Genomic DNA, 12,812 nt, shown 5'->3' on the forward strand with positions numbered 1-12,812 from the left:
ACTGGAATGGGACCATTGGTGGGTCTCATGCAAGGTGGGGCAAACAAGGCTTGGACTTGTTTCTAGGGGTTCCTTGTGGCTTTGGCGCCTTCCAATCAGCTGACTGGTCAGGCACCCATTTGAGCACATATCCTAAGGGCTGCTGGTAGGGACACAGTGATGTCTTTATCACTGCCCACCTGAGAAATGACATGTGTTAGAGCAAGAACCAGCCTATACAAAGTTGGGCTTCCCCTATTCTCCTGCCCCTTGTCACATACTCTGCTTTCTGTTGCTCTGAAGGGCTAGGCTGCCCAGCCCCCAGGCCTTTGCCTCTACTCCCTCCCACATCTGAAAGCCTTTCCACTCTTTTTCTCTCCGCTGACTTGTGATTTCTCACATTCCAGCTCAGGCAGGATGTCTCTCCACAGCACACGTCCATAGCACCCCCAGGGCCTTACCTAGAGTGGGAGGACCAGCTTAGAAGGGAGATGGTGTTTCTGTGATCTGGGCCTTTAAATGGCTGGTAAGGCAACTCCTACTACCGAAGTGTTCACGAGGCATGATTAAAATGGCTAAGGCTTGGAAGGGGGCCATGGAGGAGGGCATTTGTTGGGATGAGCACTGGGTGTTATATGGAAACCAACTTGATGATAAACTATAACCCTCCCCCCCCAAAAAAAAAGGCTAAGGCTTTCGCTCCACAAAGGGTCTCCAGGAAGGAATGTCAGCACCCCAACACACACAAAGTGCCTGGCTTGGATGGGTGTGTCTGATACATTCTCCGGTGGCTCCCTGGACAATAACCATTTATCTTCTCATCTTAAGACAGAAATAAGCTTCTTGAGGGTAGGGCCTTGTCCACCCGCTGACTACTGAATCCCCAAGACACAGCACAGAATCTGAGGCATGTAGTCAAACACTTCTGAAATAATGGTGAATGTGTGAATTAATTCTAAGTACTCATGTTAAAAGGAGGAGGAGAGGGGGAGTGAGGAGGAGGATGGAGGAAGGCCAGGGAGGAGGATAGAGGAGGGAGAAGGAGACAGGAGGAAGGAAGAGGAGAGGGAGGAGGGGAGAAGAGGAAGAAGGAGGGTCAGGGAGAAAGAAAAGAGGAGGGTCAGGGAGGAGGACAGTGGAGGGAGAAGGATAGAGGAGGAGTGGGGAGGAAGGAGGGAGGAGGAGAGGGGAAAGGAGGAGGGAGGTGGTGGCACCACTGACCTTTCTCATGCTGAGCCTTGGGTTTATCAGCTGTTGGTGGAGTATGGGTGCTGTCCCTCCACAGGCATTTGTGAACGGAGGCCTCTTGTAACAGGACCCCATGACTCACCTTTCTTTAGATATGAATTTTCAGCATTTGGAGATCAGGGTTGCTTTTTAGGGTCTCAGATCACATTTTACCTGCCTCCTTCTTCTTCTCCCGATGACCCTTAAGAACTCAGACTCCTGACCTGTACTCCAAGAGCCTAAACAGGAAAACATCTCTGTCTCCGTTTATGTTATTACCTTCGATTCCCTCCTGTAGCCTCATTCTTCATTTAAGAAACATTTTGAGAACCCTTGGTACATTCTAGGCACTGGTCAGGTGCTGTCACAGATGCAGTCCTATTGTCTTGTAATTCAGGCTGATGGATGCTAAGCAACTGACCATTAAGGTAGAACGTGTTTGGAAAGAAAGGAAGCCAAGAAGACAGGAGAGATTTAGTGAGGCCGGAATGGGCAGAAGGCTTCCTGGAGGAGGCGGCATTTCAGCTGGGTGGTTCTTACAGGGAAACAGACATGGAGGCAGATGACCAAGGAGAAAGTCATTCTTGCGGAGACAAGGAGTGTCACAGGACAGGTCAGTGTAGTGAGGCGGGAGGAGGCTTTGCAGTGGCAGGACCTGAGATGAGGCCTGAAGCCCAGAGAGCCCTGTAATACCTCACTGAGTTATTCAAAATAATCCTTTTATGCTGCAAAACCAAGGGAGGCTTGAGGGGGAGTTGCTGTGGGTAGGATTGCTGTTCCCATCTTTTCCTGGGAGAACGAGGGGGCTATGGGGAAAAGATCTCCTTTCCTACTTTCTGTGCTTTGGGGTGCTGACATTCCCCTTCTGGCCACCCTTTTCAGAACAAAAGCCTTAGCAATTCTCATCAGGCTTGGGGGAGTCACCCTACCAGCCTTTTAGAAACCTGGACCACAGGAACACCACCTCCCTTCTCAGATGGTCCTCACTCCCCAAGTTAAGTCAGCACCGAATCTAGGAACCAGCCAGTCCTAGGACTTTTGCTCTGTCCTGGGCCAGATGATCCACACCTTTCTCCCAAGCTGGCTGTGACGACGGGAAGAAATTGAGGGTAGCTGACTCTAAAAGTGGTTACACTGCAAATGAAATGTAATATACCAAGTCCAGATGTATGCCTAGGTGGTGACCCTTAAATTTTCTCTTTTAATAGTTTGAAATTGTGATCACCACTTAAAACGGGAAAGCTGGAGTGAGAGGTTGAATTTGTTTGTGTTCCTTTTGGCTAATCTCAAAGTTCCATGCAACTTGACCTTCCTGGGCCTGTGTTCCCTTTGCTCGCCGCTCTGGGCCCCTCCACTTCATACACAACCAACGTCAGCTGGGGCCCCAGCATGTTTCCTGGACTGCTCCAGCAGAAAGCCACACTGATTCTAAGGTGAGGAGAGCTAGGAGCCGGCACGTGCCCCTCCTCCCCCTTGGCCAGGAGGCCCAGGACAGGGCATCCCCGGGACGGCCTTGCCTGGAGGACCCTAGGGCACAAGGCGGGCACTGAGAAAAGAGGCTCTGTGCAGAGAGAGGTTTTAATATCCTCCTGCCTTTAATAGCTTTCCCTGAGATGGAAACTTGGGTTGAAATGATTTGCAGCTCTCCAGATTTTTCTGAGTGTGTGTGTGTATTTGGGTTTATTTTTAGCCACAGGGGTTCATTCCTTGCCAAAAAACCTGCTTAAATAAAACTAAGATTAATATTTTTACTTAACGGAAAGAGTTAGTCAGGACAGGCTTTGAACTGGAGACTCCCTATCTCGACTGGGAGTGCATCTTAATTGTCTGGCTGTGGCATCACATCGACAGCAAGGAGAAAAGTGTTTGAAACGGACAGAGAGAAGTGCACTCAGGGTAGGATGCAGGAAGGGCCCACTGTGAGACTTCTCCAAGAGGCATTCTTCCTCACACAGGCTGCCCCTCCCTGCCCCCCTCATGTTCTCCAGGGCCTTCTTCCTGGAAAGGCGGGGTCCTGGCTAGGCTCAGAGCCCTGAGGACTCTGCCTCACTTTCAGCTCCTTCCGTAGACCCTTCCCGCCAGATCTGGTCCAGGCTTCTGCTTCCTCTGGATTCAGATAAAGCAAACTGAGGAGTCTGTCCTCTGGAATGAACTGAGGCCTAGATCTGCTGTGGCCTCTAGGGGAGCTCCAGATGCCTCTCCCCTTGGACGCACTTCGCCCCCGTTTTGTGCCACGCCAGCAATCTGTCTTTGCTCACACTGCTGTGTTTGGTGTACTTGAATATCATTTACCTGTTTCCTTGTCTGCCTTTTTAAACTTGGCCCCTGGTTTCCTCAGGACCTCATTTATCTCCACGTCCCTGTGAGCCTAGCACAGTACTCTATAAACAATTGCTGAACAGATGTTTATCTGGCCCTATGTATGAACTGAGAGTTGCTATTATCCCCTTCTGATAGAATAAAGCTCAGAAAGACTTGGTCATAGGCCAGAGCTTACCCAGAGGAGTTATTTTTTTTTATTTTTATTTTTTTTTTATCACCCTCCTCGTATGTGGCACTTCTCACTTCATGTATTTAGCATCTACGTATTAGGGACTTGTTTTGTGCCAGGCTCTCCTCTCATTGCTCAGGCTTATAGCGGTTAGTAAAACAAAGACCCTGCCCTCTGGTGAGGCTTGCATTCTAGTGAAGAGCACATGGATAGACTGTGTCAGATGGCAGCCAGTGCTGTGGAGCACAGTAGGCTGGCCAGGGGCTACAGGGAATGCATGAGGACAGGTTATGGGGGATCATGGAGGCCCCCTGACCAGGTGATATTCGAAGGAGGTGAGGGAGGGAGCTCTGTGGCTACTGAAGGAAGGGTGTTCCAGCAGGGGAACTGAAAGGGCAAAGGCCCTGAGGTGGTGTTTGGGGAGGTGAACAAGGGTAGATGGCTGGGGGCCAGAGTGGAGCAGGTTGCCATTTCTAAAGGTGAGGAAGGTAATAGGACCAGGGGTGAGTGAGGGGCGTTTTCAGGAATGCAGTTTTGGATGGGTTGAGTTGGAGATGTCTTATTAGACCTCCACATGTAAACATACACCACGTGCAGACTCGTGTCACGGGGGCTCTGGGGTGGAGGTTGCAAAAAGGGGAGCTGCCAGGTGTACAGATGATATAAAGCCACAAGCTGGGTATAAGTGAGAGGAGGACGAGGAGCCACCACTGCCTGGATTGAACACCGAGGAGATCATGGGTGACATCGACCAGAGCTGCTTTGGTGGAGTGGAAGAGGGAGCTTAGGTCCTGGCAAGAAGCTTTCAACATCTGCAATCATCACCCCAATTCATAAGCTGGGATGGGAAGTGACGTGCCCACTGTCACACAATGACGGGACAGTGCCTGCATCCAGGTCTCACGTGCTCCATGCCTGTTCATTCCAGTGTATCATGGCCACTTCTTCAGGGGTTTCCTTGATCTGACCTTTCAGCCTCTGAGTCTTTGTAGAGGGGCTTTTGGGGCTTGGGGTTGTGGTGACAAATGGGCTGGAAACCAGAGAGATCCAGTTAGGATCCAGCAGGCCTTTAGGTCTCTGCCCTCCACCCTTAATCCCTAAGGCCCTTTCCTCAAATGTGGACATCATCAAAGTGTCCCCAGAGAGGCAGCAGGTAATTGTGAAGAACTCAGAAATGGGTCACTGGAGGTGGAAAGGAAAGATTATCGAGGAAATGCTGAATCGGGTGTCTTGCTGTCTTCCTCTGATTAGCACATTTAAGAGCCTACAAGTAATCACCACCAGCAACATAGCAGTATATCATCTATTTAGCTTCAGGGTTACAGAGTGCCTTTTTACACATACATTGTCTCATCTAATTATCAGCCTAATTAGCTTCAGACTCATGGTGTTGGGAGAAACCTCAAGGATCATCAGGTTTTGTGGTTTCTAAGTTATTTTACTTTCTTTCTTAAAAGCCTTGATGGGGAGCTTAGTATGCTAAACAGATGATATTCTGTTATATTGCTGATGGTGATTACTTGTAGATTCTCATTACTAATCAGAGGGCATGTGTGTGAGAGTGATTGGGACAGAGTGGTGGTGTGGTCCAAAGGACAGGGTCACTGGGGACTTATCAGGGGGACCTTCCTCCTAGGGACCAATCCTCCTCTCTGATCTTTAGCAGAGCTGACTGGGGCTGGGGTGGTGGGGGAGGTGGAAGAAATTATGAACTGGTTTTCAATCAGTACAAATCCCATGAGAAGGTTTTCAGGCAGTCTGCTTTCCTGGGGGACCCACCAATTTTTGTTCCATTGGGATGCAAAACCAGCCTGAGGAGACTTGATCTTTTTTTTTTTTCATGGTTGGAAAATGGGGACAATAATAGTCACCTCAGAGTTATCATGAGAATAGGACAAGATTTCATGCATGCACTGCTTGACACGCGGGAGGGGCTTAATAAATGGTAGTTGTTGTTATCAATGTATTCTAGCCCCCTCTCCTCTAGGCTTACTGGTGTGATGTGATGCAATGAAATGCAGGGAGCTGATGGTTAGAGATGGGTGGGCAGCTGGCGGAGCAAGAAAGCCTGACCCTGCCCTCTTTGGATAGGCTAAAATGCAGGACCTCCATGGGGCACAGGACCAGGGAACTGCTTAGTGGGCTGAGCCAGATGGTCTGTGGGCCTGCCTTGCTGTGGGTCCCTTGCTTGTCTTTGTCATGAGCTCTCCGCCCTCAGAAAGGCCCTGTGGATGGCAACCAGGAAATAAACATCAAATGACTATCAGGCATGTCCTGACCCCTCTTTTCCACCAAGGAAAGTCCAAGTCTGGGAAGACAGGTGAACCCACAGTTTAGGCCTTTCTGCTAACCTAGACCCTACCTGCTAGGGTCCTATCAGAAGAACATTCCCTTCCCTGGGGTTGATACTAACAGTGACTTCTGCTTTTGGAGAAATTCGTTCTAGCTGCTGGCCAGGTGAGCCTTACTTATCCCTGCTATCCTCCTAAAAACCATACTGTAAGCCAGAAAAATCATACTATAAGGCCTTCAGAGAGACAGGAATGGGACTCTGTGTGTGTGTGTGCGCGTGTGTGTGTGTATACACACACACGTGTGCATGTGTGCGGCACTGGAACTATCTCCCTCACTAGATGGCTGAATCACCTCCTCTACCATGCAGAGGGTTTGTAGTTTTCTCTACAGGATCCTAACATGGGTAGAATCCACAGTCTTCAGTTGGTATATATTAATTCAATTAAGGGATCCTTGATCCAAAATCCAGCCAAACTTTCAGTTTTTCAATGTGCTAGTAGGAAACTTCAACCCTCAGACCAGGGTAGAAAGGTCTGGATTTGATTGAAGACAGTTGGATGGGAGGCAGTAAGAGAGGGTGAGAGGCAGGGGGTTTCTCATGGGTGTCTGTCCCCCTCTGACTAGGCTGATGAATAGCAGGTGTGCAGTTTCTGGACACAGCAAGCAGTAAGCTGCAATAGAAGCTGAATCCTGTTTGCCACTGGAATTGTTTTTTGTTCAAAACTTGTACCACTTGTGGTCTACATTACTATGGATGGAGGTGGGGGCAGGCAGCACACAATTATATTTCTGGAAGGGAGGTGCCTTGTTTCTCTTGTTTTTGCAAGCTCTTACTAGCCCTCTCCACACAAAAAAATTATTTAAAGAACAAAAATGATATAGCGATATACCTTTACACCTGGATTTTCAGGTGTGTGATATATTTAAAAGGGCCTGACGTATATTTACAGATATATGTGCCAATTACATAAGCACACATAACCTGGTCAGTTTCTTCTTATAGACTTGTAGGTGAAAATACTGTTTACTCTGTTTTCCTTTGACCTCCATACCTCTGGAAGCCCAGGTTCCTTTTGCAAGAGGAAATAAGAGGCTCCAAGACTGAGAGTCAGGCTGTTCTTCATTCCCCTCTTCTCTGACTGGTGCTTTTATACCTTGGACATTAGCCCTCTAGCCATGAACTTTTAAACTTTGTCTTCCCACCAGACTGTGCTCTGTGGAGGTAGGAAATGGGACTTTTATTTCTCGTCATCACTCCCACCAGCACACCAACCCAGCTCACACCCATGTTGGTTTGGCTGCTGGGGGACACTGCATTGATGGTGTGGGGCCATGTTCCAGCCTGAAGGAGCATAAAGAAAACCTGTGTCTAGCTCAGCCCATCTATAATGCTGGCTTCCAGCCGCTCCACCAAGGTGGCAGGAACAGCCCACATGCTGCCAGCTCTAAGTTTGGAAACTGTCTTTTGTTGTTGTTGGAGAACCATGACCTCCCACACCTCCCCTGTCCAGTGTGGCCCCCAGGCCAGCGAATGCCGAATGCCTCGGAAGCACCCTTAATGCCAAACAAGAAAGTACAAAATAGCACACATTTGCACTGCAGAGAGAGAAACTGAAGCAGATAAAGACATATTAATTCACAGACTTAATAGGCAGATTTGAGGTTGGCTGGTGTTTTTACTGTGGAAGGGCTTTGTGACTCTTTTTGGGAGAGCAGAAAGTTACTTAATTTTAGTTCACTCTGGTACAGTTTTGTTTTTATAAAGAAAACGCTGGTGTGGCCTCTGTGCTGGGTCTTTTCTGCTTGTCTTTCCGGACCACAACCATGTGATCTCGTTTGGTCCCAGCTGGCTGCTGATGGATTATATGTGGGTGATGAGACAGGACAGGTACCTGAGATGAGGTGGGTACTCCAGACTTAAAAACACCTTGTACGTGGGGTGCCTGGGTGGTTCAGTCGGTTGGGCGGCCGACTTCGGTTCAGGTCATGATCTCACAGTCCATGGGTTCGAGCCCCATGTCAGGCTCTGTGCTGTCCGCTCAGAGCCTGGAGCCTGCTTCAGATTCTGTGATTCCCCCCCTCTCTGCCCCTCCCCCACTCAAGCTCTGTCTTTCTCTGTCTCAAAAGTAAAATAAACATTAAAAAAATTATTAAAAAAAACCAACTTGTACTCTTGTTCTGACTAGTTTATGTGTGTTCCCCCACGTCCCCTTGAAGTTCTGCATGGCCAGATATCTTGAGGAGCCTGCGTTTCTTCCCATCCCAGAGATAACCCCTAGGCCTTTGCTTATAATGTATGTTAGAAGCTGAAGATGCTCAGATAGACAAATAACAACAGAAGTAACAGTGGTGGTAGTGGTGGTACTATAACAGCAGTGACAGCAGACACTGTTCTCAGTGCTTGTACTTAACCCTTACAGCATGAGGGTTAGGAGGAAGTGTTATAGATTAGGAAATGAATAGAAGGGTTTAATGACTTCCCTAAGGTCACACAGCACTAGTGCTGGGATCTGAACCCAGGGCAGTCAGGCTCCAGAGCCCTGGCTCTTCAGTGCTTTGCCATGTTGCTGCTCCACTAGAATTAAGTATATTGTTTGTAAGCCACGTGACGGGCATTGGGCCAAGACAATCAGAAAGATTTAGGAGAAAAGAGGTGGGGAGGCGGTCCATAGGGGTTTGCCTGAGGCCACATGGTAATGGTAGAACTGAAATGTGGCTTCCTGACTCCAAAAACTTACTCCCTTTTCAAAGAACTGTTCTCAGATGAAAATGTTCCAAGCTCAGGCCATTTCAGGGTAAGGAAGGAACTGGCTCACTGTGTGTGTAGAAGCTTCCAGAAGTACCTAGCTTTATGGGACAGGTCTACTTATGACGTGTTATGTCTAAATGAAGTCAAGCCATTCTTGAGCCAGGAAAGGGTAGATGTTGCTATTTAAAGGAAACTCTTTTGCTATTTCTTCCCCCCTATGGCAAAGACTCACTTGCTAGTTTACCTTCTGTGTTAATGAAGCAGCCAAAGATGGAGCCAAATCAATTCAGGAAGAATCAATAGTAAAGTCCTGGCAGATATGCTTTCTGCCCAACAGTTAAGCTGTTACAAACTGACTGTGGGAGTTACTGTAGAGGAAATAGTCCCTGCGCCTCTGGGAGGCTGGCTCCCTGCCGAGGATGCTGCAACAAAGTTAGACACAGAGGTGGAGGCAGAATCTTGGGGGAGCTTGGTCTGGGATCTTGCCAACCTCTCGTTTTACAGCAGACTTGGAAACAGCCACTCGCCTCCTCCCAATCTGAGCTGCCTCAGCTAGACTGCTAACTTTGCCAGTGGGCTCTGTGTTTTACCCTCCCTGGCAAGAAGGTCTGGAGGGTCTATTGGTTCATCTGGGTCCTGACTTCACATCTGACTCGGAGTGTAGGATCCAAATTCGTTTGGGGAGGAACAGGACAGAATCCAGTTGGAATGGGGGAGATTGGTTCCTAATAAAGGTGTTTTGTTTTACTTAAGAGAGTAAAATGAATTGAGAAACACGGTGGGACATCCAAAATGGAGGATACCAGAGCTACCAGAATAGGCAGGTCTGCGTATGTGTGTGTATATGAAGGATATTCTGTTTAGCAGACATTTTTTGAGTGCTTACTCTTTTGGGGGGCTAAGTGCATGGGAGGTAAGAAAGAGTGACAGGTGGGGCGCCTGGGTGGCTCAGTTGGTTAAGGGTCCAACTTCAGCTCAGGTCATGATCTCACAGTTTGTGAGTTTGAGCCCCGCATTGGGCTTTGTGCTGACAGCTCAGAGCCTGGAGCCTGCTTCGGAGTCTGTGTCTCCCTTCCTCTCTCTCTGTGTCCCTGCACACTTACTGTCTCTCTGTCTCTCTCAAAAATGAATAAACATTAAAAAAAAAAAAAAGAAAGAGTGACAGGATCTTAGAGCTGGAAGGGTTCAATTTGTGACTCAAAGCATGGCTGCTAATATGTGCAAAATCCATTCTGGGCAAGATCCGAGAATGAGAGCATCCAGACTCCCTTGATGGAGATATTCTCTGCCCCTATGGCAGCACCCCCTTTCCCCCCACCCCCCCATCTCTTGTTGCCAGTTTTTGTTATTTGAGGACATTTTTGGTTGAGTCAATGAATATAACTTCTCTGCAATTTTGCAGTGTCTTTAAGATCTCTCCATTTATTCTTCCATGTGCCTGTTCTATAAATATTTGAAGAGAGCTATTGGGTAGTTCTTCACTTAAAATATAAAAAGAACACACAGCCTCTTCTAATCTCAAAATAAATCCCTCCCTTCTCCGTGTTCTCACTGCATGTAGTAAATGCCCCTCTTCCAGCCTTCCTCACACTGGGTCTGTCTAATTGTTCTCTTGTTCATAGTGAATTAATACTTACTGAGCAACTCCTTTCTGCCAGGTGTTGTACTAAGAAATTTCATATCTTTTGTTGAATCCTTATTCCAGTTCTTCAATGTAGGTAGAGTTACAACTGCTTTACAGAGGAGAAAATTGAGGCTTAGTAGAGGAGGTGGCTTCCTTCTCTGTCAGTCTCCTCGTCTGTATAATGTGGATTCTAATACTGCTGTCGTAAGGCAGTCATGAAGAGTAAATAAATGAGATGTACTACTGCACAGTCACTGTGTGATAAATGGGAGCTGCTTCTAATGGCAGTAATCCTTCCATGGTCAGCCCATTCCATTTTTGGTGATGATGATGATGATGATGATGATCATATTAATAATATTTATGTAACATACACCATGTCTGAGACACAGTGCTGAGTTTTCATATGCATTATCTTACCTAACCCTTTCAATTAAAAAAATTCATACCATTATTATCCCAGCTTTACCAAAGAGGAAATTGGAGGCCAGAGACAAAGTTACTTGCTCACAGTCATAATAGCCAGAAAGAGCAGAGCCGAAGGTTAGAACAGTTCACTTGGCTCCTGGGCAACCCCTATTCCCAACTGCTCTATCTTCCACCACATCCTAACTGCACTATGCTTTCCTGCATACCTTGCCATCTAAGTACTGGGCACCAAGGGCCCACTCAGAATGTTGACCAGGCATGGAAGGAGGCTGGCATGCATTGCAACCCTGCAGGCATGTCAGGACATGCAAAGGAAGAGCCCCAAATGAGACAGCACTCAGAAAGACATCCTGGTAGAAGACCTTAGGTCTGGGAGACCATGCAATGGTCAGATGGACAATGGAGGAAAGGCAAGAGGCTATAACAAGAGAAGTAGTTTTTGATTTTGGTGAAACCACAGAGTGAAGAAATTCCTCTGGGGGACATCCAGATGGCCAACAGACACATGAAACGATGCTCAGTATCCCTCCTCATCAGGGAAATACAAATCAAAACCACACTGAGATACCACCTCACGCCAGTCAGAGTGGCTAAAATGAGCAAATCAGAGGACTCTAGATGCTGGCGAGGATGTGGAGAAACGGGCACCCTCCTACACTGTTGGTGGGAATGTAAACTGGTACAGCCCCTCTGGAAAACAGTGTGGAGGTTCCTCAGGAAACTAACAATAGAACTCCCCTATGNGTGAACGTTTGGGGTAATTAACTTGAATGATGACTGCCTTCCTTCTTTCCTCCATTCCTCTCCCACCCCCCAGTATCTTTCATCTGAATTCTTGCTTTTATAAACACAATCATCTATTCAAGTTGGCCCAGAGGTAAGAAAGCAATTCTAGGCACCCTGGGGGCTGGATGGCCCAACCTGAGATGTGGTCCCTGATGTGGTTCAAACCTCCCTAACCTCATTTCTGTCTGTGTCTTACCTTTTCTTGCAGTGATCCGGGCCAAGGTGGTAGGGAAGAAGCTGGTGAAGGAGGGGCCCTTTGGCACACTGGTCTACACTATCAAACAGATGAAGGTAAGTGACAGAAGCCCACACCAGGAAAGTTCCTGGGTTTTTTTGCCAGAAGAGTCTTGGCCAGAGGAGGCAGGCTGGTTGTATGTAGCCCTTCCCCACTGCTGGTGAGGGCATTGCTGAGATAGAAGAAAGANATGGATGCTTCATCCTAGGACCAGCACAGGTGGAGTCCCTCAGAGGCCATTGTTAAGAGGCTCTACTCTGGAACTAGATGTCAGATAGCCTTGTTCCCTAGAAACTGAGATCTTGGCCAAGTCCCTGCCCTTCTCTGGGCGTTGGTCTTCCCATCTGTAAAATGAGGGGCTGTGACTAGCATGTCTTATGGGCTCTTCTGAGCTCTGACTTTTGAGTTTCAAAAGTTCCTACTGGTCTTATGCAGTTGCTGAGGTTACAGTTTATGTTTAACTCCTCGAATCTTTACACTGAACTTCTGCTGATCACAGGAACCTTATCCTGGTATAGGAACTGCGCCTGCTTTCCCTATTTTCCCAGATCGTGCCTCCCAGCTGGTTGGTGCTGTTTACTAAGCATCCTCATACAACTGAGCATATTCCTGGGCATAGTCACACTACGTAGCACACTAAGGAGGTCCATCTTAACAAAAAGAACATCAGACTTGAAACCTATGGAACCTGCTTCCTTGTCTCAGCTCCACTTTGGAACAGGCTGCTTCCCTTGGAACCACCCCTTTCCAGGGTTTCAGGTTTGCCATCCGTTAACAGTGTGGGGTTGGACTTGATGCCGCTAAGAGCCCTTCTAGCTCAGGCATTTCAGGATTCTAAGTGCCCTGGGACTCTTGTGGTATTATGTCTAAGGAGGAGATGCTTTGGGTGCCAGAAGGGGGTACTTATATACGCCTTCACAGAGAGGGCTGGCAGCACTCACTTACCCTGAAGAGCACAGCTGGTCCATCGCCCTACCTTTGTAAGCACCTCCCTATG

At 47.9% G+C, this 12,812-nt stretch overlaps 2 protein-coding genes across 3 annotated transcripts in view; one reads left to right on the forward strand and one right to left on the reverse strand.

The window, feature by feature from the left end:
- Positions 1 to 12,812, reverse strand: part of SYN3 (synapsin III) — a 416,215-nt gene that overhangs the window by 267,950 nt on the left and 135,453 nt on the right. The window lies entirely within an intron of this gene.
- TIMP3 (TIMP metallopeptidase inhibitor 3) overlaps positions 1 to 12,812 on the forward strand; it is a 55,394-nt gene that overhangs the window by 29,777 nt on the left and 12,805 nt on the right. The window contains exon 2 of the mRNA XM_077762024.1: positions 11,789 to 11,871. Coding sequence (XP_077618150.1) covers positions 11,789 to 11,871 — 83 coding nt within the window. The remainder of the gene's footprint in view (positions 1 to 11,788; positions 11,872 to 12,812) is intronic.

The sequence above is a fragment of the Crocuta crocuta genome, unplaced genomic scaffold, assembly GCF_008692635.1.
Source record: "Crocuta crocuta isolate KB4526 unplaced genomic scaffold, BGI_CrCroc_1.0 scaffold193, whole genome shotgun sequence".
In the NCBI taxonomy this organism is placed as follows: Eukaryota; Metazoa; Chordata; class Mammalia; order Carnivora; family Hyaenidae; genus Crocuta; species Crocuta crocuta.